Source organism: Phycomyces blakesleeanus (assembly GCF_001638985.1).
Source record: "Phycomyces blakesleeanus NRRL 1555(-) unplaced genomic scaffold PHYBLscaffold_6, whole genome shotgun sequence".
Lineage (NCBI taxonomy): Eukaryota > Fungi > Mucoromycota > Mucoromycetes > Mucorales > Phycomycetaceae > Phycomyces > Phycomyces blakesleeanus.
The window spans coordinates 2069532-2093826 of NW_017265139.1; the positions used below are offsets into that span (position 1 = coordinate 2069532).

Below are 24295 nucleotides of genomic sequence, written 5' to 3' on the forward strand. Positions count from 1 at the left end.
TTATAAAGATCCGACGGGACTTGAAAGAATAAGAAGAGAGAGAGAGAAAAGAGGGAATAAAGGGACCCTGATAGAATTCTAGGATTTTCTTATTTCTACATTAACACACACACAAAAAGAGAGAGGGAGATAGAGATAGAGATAGAGATAGAGAATTAAATGCCCTAGCTAATTACCTTACGATTTGTAGAGGTATACATACTCCCGGACTCCCATACACTTGACTGACATATATGAATTGAATTGAATTGAATTGAATTGAATTACCATTGCGAGTGTAAAATTATGTATAATACTTGTTGTATTCACAGAATTCAATTACAAGTAGCCAGTGTTGTATTACACATGTGTGGCTGTGGGTGTATGTGGCGTTGAAGTAAATAGATGATTCAGCCTACACAGTAAAGATATCTGTAGTTTTCAACTTGATACTTGATCTTTTTTTTTTGTATGTGACTGAGAACAATGGTTTCCCTTTTTTTTTTAACATTTTTTTATACAGACAAATATATTCATACACACACACACAAGTCCTTGTATAAGTCTCCTAATCTTTTTATTATTATTATTATTATTATTATCATTTTATAATGGCATTACCTCGTACACACCAGGCAGCATTCACACCTCAAGAAGTAGAATTCCTGTCAGGAAATGAAATCCTAACGATCATCCCAACCCAACGCATCAACGAAATAGATCTCATTCAAGTAAATTATTACAACACACAACACTATTCCCCTTGACATTTTACCTTAAAAAATACACACAAACACACACGCACAATTCTACTTGCACATGCACATGCACATGAACACACATACACACACAATGTACTCTATAGAAATCAGTTGGTCCATTTCGTCCTCCTCTCCAGTCAAAAGTTCCACTCTGGTTGGCAATCTTGATGAAGAAACAACACAAATGTACTATTGTTTGTCCTGACTGGCTTACTGTCGAATTCCTTAAAGATCGCCTGAAAGAAGAAGAAAACGATGCGGATTTCAGTAAATTACCATTCCATTATATGGAAATGGCTCAACTGTTATTGGAAAAGTATGCGTGTGTGCAAATTAGGACTATGAGGAGCAACGTTTAAATGACATCTCTTTATTTATTTATTTTTTAAAAAAAGTGCACGCGATGATGTCCCCAATTCAGAACAAGTTCGTACCTTGCTTAAAGATCTTCGAGAAACTAGACAAGCAAAGTCGAGAGTTGGTTTAGCTGAATTGGATGATAATTGGCTTGGGGTAAAATCGATAGAATTTGTAAATTATAAAGCTGTATTTCTCATTACTGTCATGTATGTAGATGAACAACCTGTCATTGATGGAAATCAACGAGATCCGCCCATTCTTTACGCGTGCTTATGATCAGATCCGTAGACTTAATCCCGATGAACCTGATCGTAAAGCAAGATCAGCTAACTAAAGTGAACCATTCTTCTTCACCACTTCTCCACAACAACAACCACCACCGCCACCTTTTTCTAAAGAAAAGAAATATAGTTCTACAACCTGTGAATAAATACTACTTTTTTTTCTTTTTTTTTTATGTATATATACATATATATGTTTGTGTGTGCATGTGCATGTGCGTGTGCGTGTGTGTATGTATGTATGTATATATGTATGCATATATATATATATATATATCTCAGAATAATGCAGAAAATGAAGTTTAAAAGAAACTGAATATGACATCTAGACATGACGAGGGAGGATAGAAAAGGGTTGAATGGGTCGTGTGTTTTCAAGATCCAAAGCGTAGAACAAGCAATCTTTGGTCTGCTCGAGTCGATTAGTTTGACGGTAAACCTCACCAAGATAAAACCTATGGAATTTTAACATTGAATGAATAAATGAATAAATAAGCAAACAAAACAGAGGATATTGTCTATAATCCCCTCACTCCTCATCAAAGTAATTTACCATGCTTCTGCAGAGTCCCAGCCATTGCTCTTGGTCACTGAATCCAAAAGACCTTCTGCAATCTCAAGATCATTGTTCTCTATATATGTTTTGGCCAACCAGACTTTACAATCCACATCATTAGAATCAGCCACAAGACCCTTTTGGAACGCCTCGGTAGCGAGTTCTGAATGGCCTTGAGCCAATCGAAGGCGACCCAGCATACACCATACGTGTGGGCTAGTAGTCCATTCGACATTTTCAGCCTCCTCAATTGCCTTGGAAGCTTCTTCTAATTTACCGAGCTGGAGGAAATAAGAAGCTGTTAGTAGCCAGAGGTTGGACAGAACCCGGTGTGATCGCTGAATTCTTAATCTAGCACGGGTAGTAGGGCGGGTAGGCAGTGATGAAGGTTGGAAGAGCGATCGAGTGCTTGTTAATGAAGGTGCCAAGCTATTAAAGGATTGTGAAGACCCTCCCATGGGGTATAAATTGCGCGAGTCTTTGACAACCCACAAAAGTGTAAGATATTGTGAAACAAACAAAAAAAATTGATTGATAGATCTGGATTAATCTTGTTTCTTTTCCCTTACCTGCAACAGATTGTTTACTCATAGTTGCGTTCTTCTCATTCCAAAGACCTTCGGGAATCTCCTTTCTAGCTCGTCGACCACTACTACGAGAGCCAAACAGGTGGAGTCCGTGGTGTGTTTTGTGTTCATTTTCACTTTCTACAGGTGAGACACCAAGAGAACGATCCTGTCGGCCATTGACAGACGAAGTTGATCGAGCACGGCTGCCTAAAAATCCTCCGCCTGGGTAACTTGGACTGGAACCATCGGGGGTCATGCGTGGCTGATCCACCATACTACCGATACTGCTCACGTTGCTCGAACTTCTTCCGCGTCTCATCTTCTGCTCGGCTGCTAATTGAATTTCACTAAGATTTCCAAAGGATCCTGAAACAACAATCTTGTGGTTATTGTAGGCTGCAGCAGATGGGTCGTGAGATAGACTTGTAGAGCTCATAGAATAGTCTGGGATAGCAATTTTGCTATAAGATGTAAATATATTCTCTTGTGACTGCAATGCAGCCTCCGCTCCCAGAGTAGCGTTCAACAGTAGGCTTTGAGTGATCTGTAATGAGATGTGTTGTTCTGATATAGCATATCCAGCCAAAGTGTTTTTAGTGCCACCACTGTATCCACTAGCATTTGTCTGGTTGTCATCAGACGCATCAATCTGGGATTCTTGTAACCCCATATCGCACACCTTTATGGCATAACTGATATCGTTACGGACAGGGCACGAGCATGCAAGGGTGAGCAATTGCCAGGACGGTAAGTGTCCAGGATTGGCCTGTATGGACTTTGTGATAGACTGGATTGCCTGAAGAACATCTCTCATGTATGCTTGTTCAAGAGCAAGCTGATAGTGGGACTCCCAGGCATTCGGGTCAATGTCGATCGATTTGGTTAAATAGTGCACAGCTTTCTCGTGATACGTAGGACGCAGAGCGGGATCACTGGCTAGTAAAGAAGAATTTTCATACATACATTACTAAATCTGTGTATATTTCCAATTATATATATATATATAAACTTACTCTGAGTAGCCAGCAAGCTGTAGGCTACACCCACAGATCTGTACACTTTCCCTCCAAGATCTGTCCATTCCTCGTCTCCCACTAGCTCCTGGTTAATCTCTCTTAACTTTCTCAACGCCATTTCAGCCATTTCCACAGCTCTCACGCCTAAATTGAGTTCATTGCAATAAATCTTTACTGCTTTTAACAGCACTCCTAATACATTGTCAATCGATTCGTGCTCAATACTGCGGTGTGAGGCCATTTCCTGATCTTCTTCATCGTCAGTGGCAGAGAAATTAGGAATAGGTATACTGTGGCCTTGAGCATCAGTAGCCAATGCAACCCCCTTTGACCTGTCTTCTTCCCAAGCTTGAGATGTCAAACCAACCAGATACATGTATGAGTGGAGAGCGTGTTCGGCTTCTTCGTATTCTCCCAATAGAACCAATGTATTAAACAAATGACGTGTAATCCGGGGCGAGTTGAAAGTATGTTGAGCAGCCCTATCCAAAGCCTAATATATACATAAAAGAATATGATGTTTTTATATTATTATAATAAAGTAGGAAATAATATAAATAAATAAAGCTTTAACATTTTTGTTACTTTATATTATTATTATTATTAAAAGTACCTCAATAAATGCTCTGAATTCAATAGACGATCCTCCGATAAGCTTGAAATCTTCTGCCAACTGATCAACGTAGTCTAAAACAGGCTTGTTGACCTCGCCAGATCGAGGAAACTCCATGCCAGTGTAAAGCATTTTCTCATAGACTATGTGAATTGAACTAACTTCAATTGCGAATAATTGACGTTCCAGCTGTGCTCCATTAAGTCTATTGTACAAGTATATTAATACAAGCCTACAAAGTCTATATCCTCTCTCTTTCTATATATAATTTGAAATTCTCCTCTCTTTTTTTTTTACCCAGTTGTTTCTATAGGCTGGTTTTTTGGAGGACTATAGTTGCCCTGGCGATAAACGTCGGATAGGAAGCGAAGAGAATGACGCGAGATAACCATACGTTTGTGCATACGCCAATTGAAGTTTTGTGTAGTAGTAATGTCTTGGTAAGCGCGCAAGATGCTTAAAATATTTGGTGTAGATTGTGACCTGATAATTCATTTTCAAAAAAAAATAAGCTATCAAAATATTCTTTTCTTTCTTTGTGCATTTATAGAATGGCACCTACATTTCACGCAAACCCAGCAAAGTACCTCTATAAAGAGCATCTTCTGCCCATTCGACTAAAGCAGGTTCCTTTTGTCCTTCATGACTATCAATAAATGAAGCAATGTCTTCGTAACTAACCAGGGCATCTTCGATATTCCCGGTCAATTCCAAACAAATGGCTACACATATAAATTTTACACAATATTCAGCTGACAATACTCTTTACACACTTTCTCTGTATCTATTTAGCTAGTTATTTCCAAAAATAAATTTACACACTTGATTACCTTTGATAACCCTTGCCTGTAAAAAGAGAATGAAATTGTAGCCTGTCTTTACATCAGGTTTCAGTGACTTCAATTGATCCACATATTCCAATGCCTTTTCAAATTCGCCACTCTCATGGTATGTGCGAGCCAATATTACTTTGGCGAGCTAATAACATAATATATATTCGTTAAATATTATCTAGAAGAAAGGATAAGAAGTATATATTGTTGTGTTTAATGTAGTACCTCCTTAGTGGTATGATTATCAGAGCCTGTTGATATCTGTAAAACAGACTCGAGTTGGTTTTGAATAGGTCGGACTTGGTTTGTAGTAAGACGAGGAGGGAGAGTGATATGTGTAGGCGAGTCTTTAAAAAATGAGGCAGAGTCGTGGGCATTACCAACGAGGTTCGCGAGGGATGCCTCTGCAAGAATAGTCTTCTCGAGAACTATTTTGACGCCGTGAGTTTTTCTTTTCTTTTCGAAGGAAGAAGAGAAAATTTAATCTTCATCATCATTTGAATGCTTACCAGCTCCTTCGGGATTGTGCTTTCGGTATCGTCGAGCAAGTTCTGGAATGGCTTCCCAGTTGCCTCTACAACGGCAACTGTCGATGTCCTTTGCAATCTGAGTAGCTTTAGGTGTTGTCATGAGTAAAAGCAATCAGGAGTTAAAAGTATAATTGAGTGAGCGTAGACGTGTATATATAGATATATAGAATTGTGTGCGTATTTTTTATGGTTGTAGTTTATGAGGTTGGTAGGTAAAGAAGAAGAGTAAAACAACTAAAGAAATAAAGAAAGGGAAAATAGAAGAAATTATGATACAAGGGGGTACCCTAGTATACTTATAAGGAAGAAATAAAATTAAAGAAAAAAAAAAGAGTGAGTGAATGAGTGAGTGAGTGAGTGAGTGTGTGTGTGTGCAGGCCAAGTTTTTTTTTTCTTTCTATGTCAAGCGAGATAAACGGTCAAGCGCCTTGTCAACCCAGAGGCGTTGCGTATGTCCGGAATTGGAAGGAGGACTCCCGCGTGAATAGAGCGGACATCCAAGCAACAAGGACGTAGAAATAGAATGTCAGGATCAAGAGAGAAAAAGATTGAAATGAACAAAATAAAATAAAATAAAATAAAATGAAATGTGAGCGGGGAAGAATATTGTCTTTGTCTTTCCTTACTATTATTATTATTATTATTATTATTATTATTATTATTGGTTGTTGACAAAATGATCCTTCAAAGATTCTTTTCCACAAGTTTGCGATCTTCATTTCCTCGTGGAGTGAATAGTACAACCCATTTGACGACCAAAAACAGCAAGTCATTCAAACTCGTATCTTTCCCAGAACCACCTGAATTACTACCGAAAGACAAGTCATTTGGTAACCGTACATTTGCCAGACCAGTACAATTTATCAAGAGTGTATCTTCACTTGAACAAGCACCCGCTCGAGATCTTCCAGAGGTATGACAGCAACAACCCTCGCAATATGTATATATATATATAGAAATAGGAATGATAATGGTAATAATATTAATAATATTAATAATAGGTTGCATTTGTAGGAAGAAGTAATGTTGGTGTAAGTTCAAAACGGACTACCTCTATATACCTCTTATACACAATACAATAATAATAATAATAATTCTTTCTTCCTGTGTGTGTGTCTACTAGAAATCAACATTGATCAATTATCTGACCAACAACCATAATTTGGTCAAAACATCAAGTAAACCTGTAAGTAAAGATACAATAAACTGTTTCCAACCAAAATAATATGTACATATACAAAATATTAAATCAATTGGAAGGGAAAATCCTTTATTTACAAAACTAAACCAACAAAAAAAAACCTTTTTCTCATGTATATATATATTATAGGGTCATACACGGTTATTAAACTTCTTTAATGTGTCTGACAAATGTACTCTGGTTGATATGCCTGGTTATGGGTTCAGATCGCGTGAAGAATGGGGAGATTTGATTATAGACTATTTGACCAATCGCAAACAGTATGTATAAAACTTGATGGAAGAAAACAACGCCAACGATAACGCCAGCAATAACATATACAAATTTAAAAGAAAAAGAAAAAGAAAGACTTACGATATAAAAATATACATATAAATATGTATTCATACGTATTAAAGATTAAAGAGGCTGTTTATTCTCGTTGATCCAACCGCCGGCCTCAAGGACACCGACAAGCAATTGATGGAGATGTTGGATAAACAGGCAGTGTCTTATCAGATAATCTTGACAAAGAAGGATCGATTGAACAAAGAGGCATTTGAGACATCCAAGTCAACCATTGAACGTTACTTGGTTGACAACGCCATCTGCTGTTATCCCGAGCTATTATCTGCAGGCAAGGCACGACGTAGTAAGAACAATACTGATCAGACAGCAGAGGATATAACACGTGTGAGGTGGGCAGTGTTATCAGCAGCAGGTGTGAATGCTTAAGAATAAATGAATTCTTATTCTTATATTTTTATTTTGAAAAATATAATATAATAAAATAGATGGCATACTTTTTTATACTTGGTTTTTTTTTGTTTTCTTTTTGGGTTAAAAAAAGCAGCAAAAGAAGCATATTTGGAAGGGTGGAATGGATAGATAGAGAGATAGAGAGATAAAGCATAAATCTTTGCAGTTGTCTAATTAATTAATTACTGCTGTTGACCGCTGCTCGAGGTCTGCAGTCAGTTTCGGAAAGTGTACGAATATAGATAGCATCCGGAGAATGATCTCTTTCTCCTTCGTCATAAGTATAGCTACTAGCAATAGCAAGTGTCTTGCCGTCAGGGCTAAATGCCAGACTGGAGATCTCGTCTGGGAAGCGAGGAAACTGGCGAATGCGCTTACGATGGACACCATCCCAAATGCTTACAACACAGTCAGATCCACCCGATGCAAATGTGCCATGGGTAGGGTGGAATGCCAGAGTATTGACAGGATAGACAACCTCGGTATCATTGATGGTCTGTCGGTGAGATTTGAACGCGTACTTCTTGGCCTGTGATTCCTCAGACGTGTCAAAGAACTCCAGGGCGACGCGACCTTCGATAGACGCGCATGCATAACCTTCACCATTCGGCATACACCTGATTGACTTGAGCATGTATTTCAAAGACGTTTCTCTCGTATAAAGCGGGGCGTCCATGTTGCGTACATCATACACATGAACCTGTCTATTGGCCATGGCTACGACCAGAATGTTGTTCTTTGTATCCATGCTAAACACTTTCTGTGGGAGAATCACTTTTTTGATCTCGGCCTTTTTTTCTTCTAAACGAGGATCCCAAACTTTCAAAGTCTTATCCCATGAACCAGTGTAAACATTCTGTGTTTCTGTATTCCAGCAGATGCTTCGAATAGCCTCTTCGTGTGAGCCCAACAATTTGGTTGTGTTTGTTGCCAGATCAAGCCTAATAGTTTATAGCAAAAAAATCGTGTTTTGTTTATGTTTGATAACATCCAAACACACACACATATACACAAGACAATGGTTTGGTTGGTTGGCTTTTTTCTAAATAAAAATTCTATCTTCATTCATTCATTCATTCGAATCGATTCCTACATTGTTAATTTTTTGGCAATTCCACCACTGTAGGCAACTTGTCCATCGCCAAAGCATACATCGAGGACAGCTCCTTCGTGATCAAAACGTAAAAGCTGACGGTTCTGTTCGATATCGTAAAGGCGAACTGTCTATAATAATTAAGCACAATCAGTTTGACTTTTTCTTTAGTTATTCTTCTTTGTGTCTATATCTTGCGATTAAGTATGTATAAATTAATAGTAAACAAAAATAGTAAAAAAAAAAAAAATCTTACAGAATCCCAAGAAGAGACAAGAAGTTGATTAGAGTCCAGGGGATTAAACACTAGACTTGAGATTCCGTCTCTTGGAGGATCAGCAATTTCAAATTGAGTCGATATCGGTTCCTGCATTTTTGGTAATATGTATATGTATAAAAAAAATGAAATGAAATGAAATGAAAAAAAAAATACAATTAAAAGAAGGCTGTCATCGACTGACACTCCCCACTTTATATTATATTGTATTGTATTTGGGGGGAGGAAGAAGGCGGGTTTTTTTTTATTAGTTAACCTGTCGGTGGTTTAAAAATATGCGTCACGAGAAGAAATCTTTTTGCGATCGCAAAAAATACAAGTTGTGCTAACAAACGTACAATCTGAGACTAATGAAATATTCAATCGTCAAATTTGTTTCAATTTCACCAATTCAAAAAAAAATAAGAAATGATGATATATATAAATATATTGATTTGAAGTAAAATGCAATTAAGGATATATATATATATGTGTATGTATGTATGTATATTCCACTATAAGAAAAAAAGGTGGATTTATATCAACCTTTCCTTTTTTCTCTTTCTTGTTATCTTTTGTCCAGTTTGGTTTAAAGAAATTAAGAAATAAAAGAGGGAAAGAGATAAAGAAGATAAAGAAGATATTTGAACCAAAATAAAGAAGAATAAAAAAAAAAGAAAAAATGTTATTGGACAAAAAAAAACACAAAAAAACAAAAACAAAAGACTGGTGGAGTTTATGAACAAAGGATAGATGGGAAAAGAAGATATAGAAAAAGGGGGTGACAGGAGTATGGGAGGAAGAATGTAGAAGAGTGGTATTGGTGAGTCTGCTTAGATCTGTTGGCTGTAAAGAAGTAGTAGTAGTAGTAGTAGTAGTAAAAGAAGAAGAAGAAATGTGGGATTGAATGTGTATATAAGTTAGAGGTTAGAGGTTAGAGGTTAGAGGTTAGAGGAGCTCAGACGTGCTTGTATCACGGATACATTAGGGACACCTCTTTCAGTCTAAAGACAAAACGGAATAGAATAGAATAGAACAGAATACGATATTAGAATGATATTATATCATAGCTGTATAAAGAAATTATTCAACACAGCAGTACAAACACTATACCTTGATATCTACCGTGTCTGGAAAAAGAACATCTTCTTCTGGTCCTGTCAAGGCACATTGGTAGAATCCGCATCTCTAAGTGTGTAACCAACCCCACAGAATTTTTTATTAATAAGACCGCGTGGACACAATTGGGCAATTAAGTATTATTTTTTTATAGGTATAGTTGAATGCATATGTATGTATATATGTATAATCATAATAACTGTTCTCAATTTTGTTTTCAATTTCTTACCTCTGACCATGGTAACCGACACACCCAGCAAAAACAAAAGCCACACAACGAGCAATCAACCTTGTTACAGCCCTCATCTCGATGGATAAGAATAGAACACGAGGGGCATTGCCGACTGATCAACAACCCAAAAAAAAAAACAGCTAATTAGCTAATTGCAAAAAGAAAAAAGAAATAACTCACACTTCAAAAGCCCATACACACACACACACACTGTCTATACAAGAATGGAAGAAAGAAATAGAGACTTGCCTGTGCTCAAGTGTCCACTTTACTGTCTCACTACTTTCAGAGGGTGCTTCTGATTCAAGAATGTGTCTCATTGCAGCTTCACATGTCATTTTCGGATGGGCATTTTGTCCACACTGAAGACAAAAGGGGGTGTTGCAAGCGCGACTAAGACATATAAAAGAAAATTAATATATATATGTATGTATATATGTATATATGTATATATGTATGTATGTATGTATGTATGTATGTATGTAGGTATATATATGTATATATGTATATATGTATATATGTATATATATAATGGTGAGACGAAAGAGGGGGTGGTGAGGGATAGAAAATAATAAAAAAAAGTTGAAGACTATACCATTCATGGACAGGGAAAAAAGAAATGTGGGCAAACTGAAGCTGTTTCCAAGTGTCAGGTTTCATATCCAACAAGAGGATACGATGTGAGATTGCAAGTAGATTAGAGTGATAGGCTGTAGAGTCTACTACTGTTCTGAATAAGAGAAGCATCGTACGCCGGTAGATTTCGGGTAGAGTGGCGTTGTGCCAGGTTTGATGGTCGTAAATCTGTAATAGTTGATCCATTTCAGGGCCCTGGCAGTAAAATGGTAGTGTGTCCAATAGATCTTGGATCATTGTATGGACTTGGACTTGGGTTTGATTTTGTTTTTGAGCCTGAGCTTGAGTTTGAGTTTGAGTTTGTTGTTGTTGTTCTGAAAAGACGGCATTTTTATCTTTGTATTCACATGGAAATGCTTCTGTTTCGCACTGAGGACAGCAACGTGAATAGGGTCGATAGGGGCGGTTGAAACGGTTATAATGCTCGACTACGTGGGCTGGCACAAACTGACTCCATTCACTTTGTGGGATTTGGGTTTGACATACTGGGCAACGGATCTTCGTTACCGTGAGGCCCCAGGAAGACATGACTACCTCGGTAATGTATCTAGATAAACAAATAAATAAATAAAGACCATGAGCATAAGTATAAGCATAAACATAAACATAGACACAAGCACAAGCACAAGCACAAGTACACAAACAACAACAATAACAACAAAAAAGTACAAACACAGAAGATGGTCCTACCTGCGGAAGCAATCAAGACAATATTGATCGCGACAGTGGTCAAGACAGAGTTCAAGCCTGGCATCAAAGCATATTGAGCACCTCTCTAGCCAGTAGTCCATCTGCTGTTTTCCTTCTTGTTCGTGTCGCTGTAGATCGGCATCCGTGGCACGGTAAGGGGTCGGATGGTGCTGATGGGAAGGGGTGAACTCGCGGGGGCGTGTCATGTGATTGAGGAGGAAGTTTAGTATGGTCGACACCAGGGCAGCCACCAGAAACAAGGGAAACAGAACGATGTAGGTGATGCATGTGAGTAGACGGCTGCCAAATACAATGTGGGCTACTAGCTGGAGTAAGGATGATAGGCCGACTAGGGCAGGTTGAAGGTAGTCCAACAAGTTGAGCAAGATTCCTACTTTCTTCTGAGGGTCAACTGGAAAAAAGTCAATTCTGCTGGTATTCAAAGACATATGGGTATATCTGTATGTATGTATTTATGTATGTATTTATGTATGTATATATGTATGTATGAAGGTATGAATGTATTGATGTATGTATAAAATATATATATATATATAATTTATACAAGGTATCTATAAGATATATATATATATATATATATATAAGTGAGAAAAGTAAGAAGAAGAGGAAAGAGATGGAAAGCCAGGCTTCATCTTCCCAAGCAAGCGCATGAATAGGCAGCCATTCTAAACTCAGCAGTCATTGTTCTGTTGGACTACATATATTATTTTATATTACTATTATTGCCATTATCTCTAATGCAGCTGATTGATTGATTGATTTTTATTTCTGCTCATGTATCTTCAGCCATTCAAACCTCTTTATATATAAATATCCATAATTGAATTTTTTTTTGTTCCTTTATAACCCTAGCCTTTTGCCTATATAAATTCTGTACTCAGAGACTTCTTTCATTTTCCCTTTTAGAATAAAGAAGTCAAGGGAAACAAGAAAAAATAAAATAAAGAAAAAGTCAAATAGGTTGTTTATTATATTTGAAACACTAGTATATTTCCCTGAACTTTGGTGTATCTGTATGTGTGTGTATGTGTGTTTCTGTCGGGTCTGATTGTCCGAGACTTCCTTTGGGTCGATTTCATCTTGTAACACATCTTCCCACAACAGGACATGACAACACCCAAATCAAGACAAAGCAAGCACTCAACATGAAGTAAAATGTTGAAGCCAAAACAAATAAACAAATAAGCAGCCAACTTAGCAAGCAATCAAACAGATAAATGAATATTAAATTACTATTATTTCACCAGACCTTTATAAAATTCTCCCAAAAGAAAGTTACTTCCGATAAGGACAATACACATATATAATATATATTTAACAAGAATTTCTATAGATAAAACTGCTTGTATAAAACAGGGCTTAGAATAAGGATACATGTATATAAAAGGAGGGAATGAAAGATCTCTTGTAGAAATAGAGATGGAGAGATAAAAGATGATTATTCATGTAAAATTAAAAGTGTTGTACACATTTGCCCCTTGAGTACAAATCCAAATATATATATAAATACATAAACCTGTACACAATGCACAGCATAAACATAAACATAAACATAAACATACACTTGATAATACAGGCTCGCTAAAATGTACAGCGCAATGTATAGTATTTAATGGAGATATAACTTCTTCTTCTTATCCTTCTTATTCTTCGTCTGCCTTATTTTATTTTACAAGAGGTATTTAATTGAATACAACAGCTAGAAAGAAATAAATATAATGTCGGCATTCCTATAATATGCAAGTAAGAATGTGGTCATATGTAAGTACAAGATCACTAAAGATATGGATACAAAACAATCCTTAGCTTGTACTTCTTTTTTTTCGTTTCTTTCTTTTATCCTGCTGATTACAAGCAATAATAAAAACACACGTTAATTGTAGCTGGCTAAAGAAGTCTCTATTATTTGCTCTTGGCACCAACCCGCCAATCAATTAATAAATTAATTAATTAATTGATAGTATATATATATAAAGAGTACCAGCCAGCCAAATGACCATCTTCCCACACACACACACACACACACACTAAAGGGAAAAAATGATACAAATCTATAGAAGCAGAAAATATTCGTCAATTCGTATCAAACTTGCTTCAATTTATTTATTTATTTCTGTATTATGTTTGATTTACATCACAACCTCAGTCTTGTCTTCTTTTTCTTATATCTATATATCAAATATTCATTCCCATATTTCTAGCTCTTTATATCCTTCTCTTTTATATATAACATTATATAATACACTTCTTTTTATATGGTAAAGAAGACTGTATGTTATAGTAAAAAAGAAGAAGAAGAGCACTCCCTCCATTCCACTGTACACAATCTTTCTTTCTTTTGATTTTTTCTTGAAATGAAATCTTAAATTTAAACATGTACAACCATGTTTAGAAAGAAAGAAAGAAAAGGAAAACAACAACAATAACCAAAAAGAAAATCTCATTTTTTCTCAAATACACCAAAGATGTACTAGACCAAGTTTCAATAGTTGGGAATAGTTGACACTCATATGAAAATTTTGTCATCCCACCACCACAGCTACCACAACTACCACAGCCACACCTATGGTCACAGCCACACTCACACTCAAACTCACGACCATGTATCTATCCAGCTGTATTCCCTCAAACCAATTACTTGCACCGAGAAACAAAACAAAAAAAAAGGTTAATTTTCTAGGTACTAATTCATTATTATTATTATTATTATTTTTAAAAAAAACACACTTCAAAGATACCATAGCTTATATTCATTATACAGCTACCTATTAAATAGAATAGAATAAACCGGTTCCTGTTAGTAGGCCTAATTTTTTGTCCAAGAAACTCATAGTTAATTCAATTTGGCCCCGCAAATCCAAATTCAAAAAAAGAAAGATAATACTGTCAAATACGATTAAAGGCGTGTATGGGGGGCATTAATGGTCTCAAAGCTTCATTAACAAATAGAAACTGCTCTTATTTATATTTATATTCGTATTTATATTTTGTTTTGTCTATCAAATAGTGTCTTCAGATATCGAAAACATTTATAAATTATATTATATTATCTATGGATTCTTTTTCTTTTGTATTGCTATAAAAAGCTGGATAAACAAGTAGTCCAACATTCAATCGGAACATACTTAAACCTGTTGCCATTAATTATACCAGGCACAAACGCCATCAATAGACCCGGTCCTGCCTACATCTTTACAGGAGTTAAAAACAAGGGCAGTAAAACAGGAGCCTAAAAAAACCCCCTAAGTAAATAAATAAATCTTTTTGGAAGAAAGCAAACCAAGATGTGGATTTCTTTTGATAAATTTATAGAGTCAGTTAATTGATATATATATTGTCTAGGGATCTTGGCTATTAGAAAGTTTTGATAGAGATAATAATACTATATACTTTAAAAAAAAATACTGTTATTAGTATTAATGACCATCAAATTAAAAATTAGACCCTGAGGCTATCGACATTGAGATATCCACATCAAAGGACCTGGATAGACCCTGGATATCAATTGGCTCTCTCCTGAGAATCTAAATAAATGAAAGAAAAAGAAAACGCTGCTACTACAAAAGCCGCGTATTATTTTGTAGGTAGCGTAATGCTATCACTTGTGTACCTAATTTAATTCTCAAGATGATATGGCCTAGTAAAGTGTTTCATTTCATTTCATTTTTTTTAAAAAAAAACGATAATAATAATATAATAAGAATAGATTAACTTGAATTAAAATACATAAATGCAATTGTCCAACATAGCATATCACAGCATAAGACAACATAACACAACATAGCTGAGCATAACATAGCTCAGGAAGTAGTTTATTACAAATTGTACAGAAACTATTATCTAATCAGATGCCTTCTTGTGATAATAATAACAGTGTATATAGAGAGAGGGGGTTTCTTTTTCGTTTCTAACCTATGAAAAGCATAGATTTAAGATACATTCCTGTGATTTGGTTGAAATCTGAATAAGTATAATTTTGGTTTGTTTTGTAGACCGATTAAACTGTTGCGAAATACCCCAAAATGTTGGCCCAAGTCAATATTATCCACATAAGAATTATCCTTGGGAATGAAAATTAAAATAAAGAAGTTCATTTCATTTTACTTTTATTTTTGGTATCTATATAGTAATAGTTGTGTTTTAAACCTCTTGTGAATTTCAGTAATCCTAACTAATAAATTATCAAAGCCTCCCTGTTTTTCTTTCTTTCTGTCTTTCTGTCTTTCTTTCCCAAGAACCTGGTGTTCTCAGTATTATATGTCTTTTGTTTTTTTTTTTCTGTATTATTTTTTTGTATGTCTTGAGTAAATAATAATTACTTAAATTATTCAACAAGGGTCGAGCTCAGGAGAGTTGGTATTGAAGGTGGGCGCATTTGCAAGATCACAAGGCACTATGTACTTGGCTACACACACACACTCATATATATATATATATATATGTATATGTATACAGAATTGGATGTGTGAGTTGATTGTAGCATAACCTATCGTTTATGCCACGTCCTTTTATGTGCTGGATAGCCAAGCTAATTCTATTCTGCACATCATAACATTCGAGAAACTTGACTGAATGACCTGTTACTGTGCTTTTTGTTTTTATGAGACTCGGTCTTATCACCCCCCCTCTCCACTCCGCCCCCTTATCTTTCTCTTCTTTGCATAGACTGTCTGAATAGCTTTCTATTTTCTGTGGTAAATCTCTAGATTATATAATTCAATATACTGTATCAAGATCCAAAATTCAAGGTTAGATGTGCCCATGTACCTGTGTGTGTTTATTATTAAAATTACAAATACCATAAAAATATATTTCTTTGAACTGATTACACCAAGTTTCATCGATTGTCTCTTTTGTAATCAGATCGCATAAATGTATGTCCTTTGTATTCTCTCTCTCTCTCTCTCTCTCTCTTTTTCTCTCTTTCTTTTTTTTTTACAATGTGTGTCATATTGACGTTACATATATATCTGAGACGTAGTTGATTCTCAAGTATAAAAATCAGGGCCTGCTTCGTACTACTTGTGTACGTATTCAAGGTGCTGTTTGATGTTCTCCTAGTCACTCCACTCCACTTTAATCCACCCTAGTCCACTGACTTTAATCAGTTTTTTTTTAAAAGGTATATGTATATTCACAAACTCATAAATAGTATAAATACACATATACATATCTCTTGCTAGACTTTTTTTATTAATGTTATAAGAATGTGATTAATAAACGGTCTTGCGCTATATGACGCATTCAGGTAGTTCTCAAACATCAGCTTTAAAGTACCCGACTTTATTTTTGGTTAGTGTGGTGCGTAGGTTTATTTGGACAAAATAATTTTCCCTTTTTTTTTCTTTGTTGTTATCTTCCTCTCGAGTTCTATGTACTAACAAGATTTGCAATCATTCTTGACTTGCAATACACTATTATACAGCTACAAAAGTACTGTAAGTAGGTAGGTTTGTTTCCCAAAGAACATAGCTTACTCTTGTGTGCCCCATTATTAGAATGGACTTAGCATAAGTTTACCGTAGCCGTAAACAGCATAAGTATGTCATTATTTGCTGTAACCAACCCAAACCAAACTAAAACTATATTTTTTTATATTTATTTTTTAATATTATAATATATATATATATATATATATAAAGAAATAAAGAAAATATTCTTGATACAATACAATATGATGTAGTTTAATGTAGGGCAGTGTGAAATAAAAGAAGGTCAAATAAAATAAAATTGAGGACTGTTCTTCGTTTTGCTTATAAGCTACTGTGTATGTGTGTGCTTTGCACTGTAGCCAACCAATAAACACAAAAAAAAAAAAGTTGGAGGCAGTATTTAAAGCTCAGTGATCGTAACTTTTTCTGTTTAAATGTCCTATATTGAAGCGCCGTCCTCGTACAAAGTTGCGCACTCGTAACTTTTGATATTTAAAGTCGGATGTTAGAATGCTGACCTAATAACTTTTATAGCCAATAGCATGCCAGTTTTTAGCCTATTAGTTTTACTTTTTGTCAAATACGGTTTATGGGATTTTGGATTATTTTGGATTTAATCCAATAAAATACTCTAAACACTACACTATTAAATGAGGGCATATATTACTCAATTGATTTATTATTATTATTTTTATCAAAAAGTATATACCTGTTAATCTTGACAACCAAAATGTAGATCATACAAATATTATTATCTTTTTCTCTTTTGCTTAAATTATTCTTGATTGTCAACTTACACTGATTTTTGTATTTTATTAATTACTATTGGTAGCTATTAAGTGTGTTTGTTTTAGAGGCCTTTAAAATTTTATACCTTTTTATCGCTCGGTTATATCAAGGATACTGAATGGTAAGCTATTAGATTCGAATAGTTTTATTATATGTTTGTATTGCGTTGAAGAAGTTGGGAAAAAGGTGTTTTGCAATGACTGGAAAATCACGGTAGGGGTAAAAAGTGGGATATTATTTTTGAGCTACAATAATGTATACCTCTATTTCTTTATCGGATAAACTTGGGTAACCTTGTGTGCTTATCTGTCATTAAAGTGGCTAGGAGTACCATAAAAGCTAATAATGATAAATGTGATTATGGTATTGTTTTCCTCTTAAAAGCATTAATATCAATCATCATTCCCATTAATAAATGGGCATAGTATTGTGCTATATATATATATATGAGGCTATGGCCTTTTTTTCTTCTTCTTTTTATCGTTTCTGGCTATGGTGAAGATTGAAGTATTTACCACTCAGTGTGTTGTTGATTTTCCCATAAAATGAACTTTGACTGTACAAGAGAATATAGATATAAATATATATATAGAGAGAGAGGAGATGTACAGATTTGTGTTCTATTATAGTTATTTAACTGTTGTGTAATAAATTAGTTGGTGTAAAGTAGCAGACAGAATACTTCCTCGATCCCCTTAATTATTATTTTTTTGGAATATTGAATTTCCGCTCGTAGTTTCTGGTTTTTTTTTGTCTTGCACATAAATTTAAATGCATGAATTTTCGATTTCTTTGTTTACGTCTTTAGGATAATGCCTTTTTTTTCCCCTTACTTGTAGTTTTTTTTTCATGCATGTAGGCCTTTAGAGATCTGCAGGTGATGACATATTCGTTATCCAAATTCCGGTCACAAATAAGTCACTCGTAAAAAAGGAAATGTCTATAAATAAGAGTATTTTATTTTTACTTTTTTCTTTACCACACCATTTCTACTTTTAAAACACTGTGATTGACTGAAATATGTGTAAGCTTGGTGTTGTTATCTTTGTATATCCAAGTAATTTGTTTCCATTCAGGCATTTATTTATTGAATTTTGTGCATGTTTTTCCAAAGCCTGTTCCATTTATCAGATTGCTTAATTTTCTCAGATTCAGTAAATTAAAAGAATAATATAAATTACGCAAAAAATAAGATGGTGGCATTTGCATTAAGCTTCTTTATTCATTTATATATATATATATATATACATATTAAGTGCTTAGTACTTAAGCTATGTGACAACCCCTCCAACGCAACAATAAGACAAGACCCTGTTTAATTAATATAATTAATGTTTTAATTGACAATAGATATATATGTATATAAGGATAATTAAATAAGGAGTAAAAATAAGATAAAATGCATTGGCTTTGCTTTTATATTAAGTAACTAAAAAAAAACAGAGAAATAAGAAAGAAGAGAAATATTAATAAAAATGGGTTAACCTATCAAAGTTTTCTTTTTTGATTCATTCTCGGACAAGAACCCTGAAAGAGGTTTAACTTTCTTTCCTTTTTCTGTACATGCAGGAGGTAAGTATCACTCTGTCACACTAGCACACATTGAGGCACACACTGGGGCACACACTGGCACACATAAATGAATGGCTTTTTTTTTAAAAAAAAAAAAGAAAAAGAAAAAGTATTTGTAACCATAAGACATTCTATATTTCCTCAGATTATTATTGTTATTATTATTATTATTGTAACTATCAATTATTCCCAGGGTATTCCAGGGTACAAGAACACTGCTTTAATGATGTTGTATAGACTACTAGAGCAAGATTCGGTGCAACAGTACTCCAGAGAAAGAGGAGGGTTAAGACTGATACATGTAATTACACACCCGATAAAAAAAAAGACCAAAGGCTGGTGAATGACAGCTTGACAATTTTTGGAAATCTGGCAAGATTCTTTCTATTGTGAAATAATAGAGAATAATGAATATGTAAATGATATATGCAAATGTAATCCAGTTTGACTTCATTTGACTTCATTTGGTTTGGTGTGGTTTAATTTTTTGGTATAATACTTTGGTCAATCTGGTGGGAGTAAATTGCATGAAAATCCAGTTGAATATTGCTGGGTACATTGGTTTACAAAGGATAGTAAGGTATGTGTATGAGTGACTTTGTAGGATCCAAGATGCACAAGAAGATACAATTATCATTCGTTAAAAAAAACTGATCCACAATTTTATATAGACATATGAAAATACATGAATTTAATCAAAACTCTTGTCTGATAAACATACATACATACTTTCTTCTTTTTATGATATGTATTCAAAGTACTATCATTATCATTATGACTCTTTGCTTTTTTTTAACAAATGTATATATATTCCCTTTATTCCCTCCCAGCTACCGACCTCACCCCTGACTCCACCACTATTTTATCTACAAAGTAATACTGACATTTTTATACTTTAAAAATTATGATTGACAAGCCAGTAATGTCTGCCATTCAAAAAAAAAAGCCTATATATATATTTTACTCTTCAGGTGTCTGCTGTGTCCAGGCCTGGGATGCCAAATATAACGGATGGCGCTCACCGACTACAAAAGGAAGTGTGGCACGTTGATAATAATCGGGACACACCCTGAGCATGTCAATGATAGTGTCGAGTAAGTGTGCTTGACCGGCTGTAACACCTGGGGCATCCGCAAACGACATGGCAGTGATGTGAACATGGAAATGGTAGTACGACGGCTGGTAGTGAACAAATAACCGAAGCTGGTGAGGCTCAAGATCAAATTTGTCCTTGGCCAACTTATGGGCCGTCTTTCTTATTTTGAGCAGCAGTTCCATGTGGTCTGGATTGATCGATCGAAGGGACAAGATATCGCTCCGATTGGCAATTGCTACCCAGTACAACGACTCCTTGGTTCCATTCCACTTCATGTCCGGTAACACCACAAATCCGGTATCTGACAATTGATCTCCTTGGTTGCTACGATAAAGCACCACGTCTGCTTCCGAAGTGCCGTCCAGGATATTTTGGACCCATTTTGTTCTGCTTGCCGGAATGGATTCAATAAAAGGCAAAGTGACGTTTCGGTACAGCGCAGGTGTCTCTGACACCAGAAAACGTGCTTGTGCTTCGTACTTTTTGATGTGCAGCTCTGTAGCTGGAAAGATGGCTTTGACGTGCGTGTTAGGCTCTCTTGTCGTTACACTCGCAACTGCCCAGCTGTAAATGTTGTTTTCTACAGGGTCCACGAGCTGATGAGTAGAAGATGCCAAAGTTGGAATCGCAATCTCTGGGAAATGAGCCTTTTCAAAGGTCAGGATGCAATCTTGATTGTCAACCTTTCCGAGTACGTAAAGAAGCTTTGTTCGGGTGTCGTGTGATAGTTGACGCGTAAAGACGAACCTTTCGAGAATCTCGTTTAAATGAGTCATTTTATTTTATTTTTCTTGTTCTTTAAATATATAAAATAAAAATAAAGTGTAAGCAATAATTATTATTATTATAATATAACAAGAAGTCTGATATAGCGGTGCACCAAAAATAAAATAAAATAAGAATTATTATGAAGAGTTGTACAAACGTATGATGGCTACCAAGTTTGGGAAGCTCAGTTGTAGCAACTCTGGACCTTGATCATAAAGACGAAGAAGAAGAAGACCAAATAAGAAAAAAAAAAAATAGAGAGAGAGTCCTCTTTGTATTTTAATAGAATTGCTTCTTCTTCTTCTTCTTCTTTTCATTCAAGCATCTTTCTGTGTGGCTTTACTATTTGCCCCCCTCCCTCGTCTTCCTTCCTTCATTTGTCTTGTCCAAAGTTTTGCTTGTATAATTCACCTTTTTATTCCACTCACTTTCCCTCCCCCCTTGTTTTTTTTTCTTATTTTTTTTTGTATTTTATATTTCTTTTTTCTTTTCTTCTTTCTTCCTTTATTTTCTTTTTCTTTTTCTTTCCCTTGTTCGAAGCACATCTTTTCTATATTTCATTTTTACCCTTTTCCCTCCCAACGTCCTATTGGTCCTTTATCTTTTCTCCATATCCCATATACACACACAACCCTATTATTATTTTTTTCTTTCTTTCTTTAATCCCCCCCTTGAAATGCAGCACAAACACGGATTCCAACCCAAAGATCCTCGTGTCATTGATGAATACGCTCAAGATTTCGATGACGACGACGATAATCTCTTTGAAGGCGTAAGCTTGTCCGGATCATCCGGTACTCCAAAGCGGTGCACAGGAACCCAGGCTCTGGTCGAGTTCCTTAATACAACCAGCCCCGAAGAATTCCAAAAGATTGCCCCAAAGCGGTCAACGACCATGTTCTTTAGGCGACGCAAGAACAAAGCATCAGGTCTCTCGTCTTCCGTTTCAGCTTCATCCTCACCGTCGTCTTCATCCTCTCCGTCGTCTCTATTACTTACTCCACCTCCACCACCACCGCTCAGTACACACTCTTCGCCAACCACGAGCACACGGTCTTCATTGTTCTCTAAACGGACCCCAGCATCAAAAAAGAAGAAATCATCCACACGACTCTTGGAGGATTCATTTTTGGCAAACACACTTTTTGTGCCCAAAAGAAGAGAAAAGGTTGAGAATGAATCAGACAGAAAGGTGATCTGTCACCGATCACTGCCAGCCTATGAACCTAGAAATAGACGGGATGGAGAAGACGAAGATGAAGAAGAGGAAGAAGAGGAAGAAGAAGATGATGATGGAGATAATGTGAATAACAATAAAGATGGCTACAGTGAAAACAACAATAGCAAACAGCAGGGTAGAGATAAAAACGTGGCACTGGCAGACTCAGCTGAAAGAGAGACCGAGGCGGTGCTTGGTTCTTTTCCTCAGGCGGCAACCGAGGCATCTATTGTAGAGGCAGGATTGAGACAACGGCTGGAACGGCTGAAGGTTTCGAACCAAGACAAACCGAGCAACGTGCTTGCTGGTGTGTTGGCCAAAGAACATGTGCGGGCATTACATGCCTTGAATCAAAGTCAACGGCAAGAAGAGGAACAGGAACAAAGGCTCATTAGCAACAACAACAACAATAACAATTATAATAATAATACTCCGAAAAATAAGAGAGTCCGCCACGTTCAGGTCCAGACAATGATAGCAGCAGCTGTTGGCAATGGTGGTGGTGGCAATAATAGCAATAGCAATACCAGTAGTAAAAAATCAAAAGGAGATCGTGGCTCGGGTCCGGCATCTGATGCACCATTACTAGCCAGCCACCTGGGTAATCTTGAAAGAATGCTTGGTCAGGAAAGACAGGAGCGTAAAAAAGCACAGGCGGCACTGGAAGAGACGATGGATCATTATGAGGCGTTGAGTGGATTGGCGTACAAGAAGATCCGGGAACTATGGGAAGAAAAGGAGCGGTGGGAGCATTTGTACAATGAGCTTCGGGATCGAGTGAACGGAGAGGCTGACGGCAAAACCGAAGCTATCGCAAAGGGTTCAAAGGATAAAGACAAAGATCACAATTTGAAACAATACAGTCTCCAGCTGCGGAAAGAATGATAAATTCTAATAACCAACAGCTTAATAATTTAATAATAAATAATAAATAAGAATTATAAGAATTATACTATAATAATATTAGTATTATTATTATATAGATATTACACAAATGTATATATTTAAATAAATAAATAAAAATAAGAAATATATAATTTTAGTATACCCTCACAACAAGAGAGAGAATTATGTAAATCTTATTGATTTTCTAGTTAGTTTAAGCATCAACAAGAAAAGTCTAAATATGTATAATAGCCATACATACACATATCAGATCCAATACTCCCCCCAAAAATATATATATAAAAAAGAACCTTATCTGAGTTCACAAAAAAAAAAGTATATATAAAAACTGGGTTCATTTGGAACGCATGGGACACCAGCAAAATAAACATGAGTTTCAAAATAAGCTAAAATCCTTGGCCAGGATTCACACAATACTAAATACATACATACTAAATACATACAATATATATATATTGATGGTGAAAATCGCATGATATTCGGTATTTTATTATTTTTGATTTCTTTCTTGGCTTCTTTAATTTAGACTATAATCACGCTATTTAATAAATTGTTTTTATTTATTTTTTGGTGTCATTGTTCTCTGTCTTTTTATATATTAGCTTTGTGTAATAGAGAAACTAAGTTTGAACGTCAATGTCCCTGTTTCCTTTTTACCTTTCTCCCCCCATTAACCAACTATAAACTCAGAACCAAAAAAAAAAAAAAAAGGTTCTTTTTTGGTTGTTGGTATTAATGCCAAGAATGAATAATATATATTCAAAACAAATTAGATGTTCTGAATTAAGTTTTTTTTTTTTTTTTTTTTAAAAAAAAAAGGATTATTATAATTGGCTGGAGTGCTAATTGATAAAAAAGAGTATATCTCATATTTTTATATACATTTTTTTTTTCTAACAACAAAAGAAGAAGATAATGGAAAGAAAGGTTTATGTAAACGCTTTATTGAATGGCCACTAAACATTGATAAGAAACACAACATTTGATCCAAATTATGTCTAGATCCAATTGATTTTTTTTTTGATATAT

At 35.4% G+C, this 24295-nt stretch overlaps 7 protein-coding genes across 7 annotated transcripts; 3 read left to right on the forward strand and 4 right to left on the reverse strand.

Moving 5' to 3' along the window:
- The first annotated feature begins 484 nt into the window (after positions 1-484).
- On the forward strand, positions 485-1468 carry PHYBLDRAFT_123625 (hypothetical protein). Its single transcript, XM_018428940.1, has 4 exons — positions 485-710; positions 845-1056; positions 1136-1253; positions 1315-1468. The coding sequence occupies exons 1-4, from the start codon at positions 591-593 to the stop codon at positions 1432-1434; spliced, it is 570 nt and encodes a 189-aa protein (XP_018294415.1). The 5' UTR covers positions 485-590; the 3' UTR covers positions 1435-1468.
- Positions 1469-1706: 238 nt separating this feature from the next.
- PHYBLDRAFT_143351 (hypothetical protein) lies at positions 1707-5598 on the reverse strand (the record flags this gene model as incomplete). The annotated part of the gene is made up of 10 exons (XM_018430969.1): positions 1707-1836; positions 1935-2415; positions 2507-3442; positions 3520-4015; positions 4136-4340; positions 4433-4618; positions 4698-4857; positions 4966-5113; positions 5194-5396; positions 5478-5598. 10 exons carry the CDS (start codon positions 5596-5598, stop codon positions 1707-1709), a joined length of 3066 nt encoding a protein of 1021 aa, XP_018294416.1.
- Positions 5599-6174: 576 nt separating this feature from the next.
- PHYBLDRAFT_166348 (hypothetical protein) lies at positions 6175-7413 on the forward strand (the record flags this gene model as incomplete). Its single annotated transcript, XM_018435407.1, has 5 exons — positions 6175-6411; positions 6500-6529; positions 6622-6684; positions 6829-6959; positions 7098-7413. The coding sequence occupies 5 exons, from the start codon at positions 6175-6177 to the stop codon at positions 7411-7413; spliced, it is 777 nt and encodes a 258-aa protein (XP_018294417.1).
- Positions 7405-8925, reverse strand: PHYBLDRAFT_123629 (hypothetical protein). The gene is made up of 3 exons (XM_018428941.1): positions 8787-8925; positions 8531-8661; positions 7405-8378 (listed from the first exon to the last, which is right to left on the reverse strand). The coding sequence occupies exons 1-3, from the start codon at positions 8901-8903 to the stop codon at positions 7616-7618; spliced, it is 1011 nt and encodes a 336-aa protein (XP_018294418.1). The 5' UTR covers positions 8904-8925; the 3' UTR covers positions 7405-7615.
- Positions 8926-9727: 802 nt separating this feature from the next.
- Positions 9728-11912, reverse strand: PHYBLDRAFT_143354 (hypothetical protein; the record flags this gene model as incomplete). Its single annotated transcript, XM_018430970.1, has 6 exons — positions 9728-9790; positions 9900-9974; positions 10135-10249; positions 10405-10530; positions 10733-11320; positions 11464-11912. The coding sequence occupies 6 exons, from the start codon at positions 11910-11912 to the stop codon at positions 9728-9730; spliced, it is 1416 nt and encodes a 471-aa protein (XP_018294419.1).
- Positions 11913-20237: 8325 nt separating this feature from the next.
- Positions 20238-21149, reverse strand: PHYBLDRAFT_110474 (hypothetical protein; the record flags this gene model as incomplete). The annotated part of the gene is made up of 1 exon (XM_018428167.1): positions 20238-21149. One exon carries the CDS (start codon positions 21147-21149, stop codon positions 20238-20240), a length of 912 nt encoding a protein of 303 aa, XP_018294420.1.
- A 668-nt stretch (positions 21150-21817) lies between these two features.
- On the forward strand, positions 21818-23412 carry PHYBLDRAFT_180649 (hypothetical protein; the record flags this gene model as incomplete). Its single annotated transcript, XM_018438346.1, has 1 exon — positions 21818-23412. The coding sequence occupies one exon, from the start codon at positions 21818-21820 to the stop codon at positions 23243-23245; it is 1428 nt and encodes a 475-aa protein (XP_018294421.1). The 3' UTR covers positions 23246-23412.
- Positions 23413-24295: the final 883 nt, after the last annotated feature.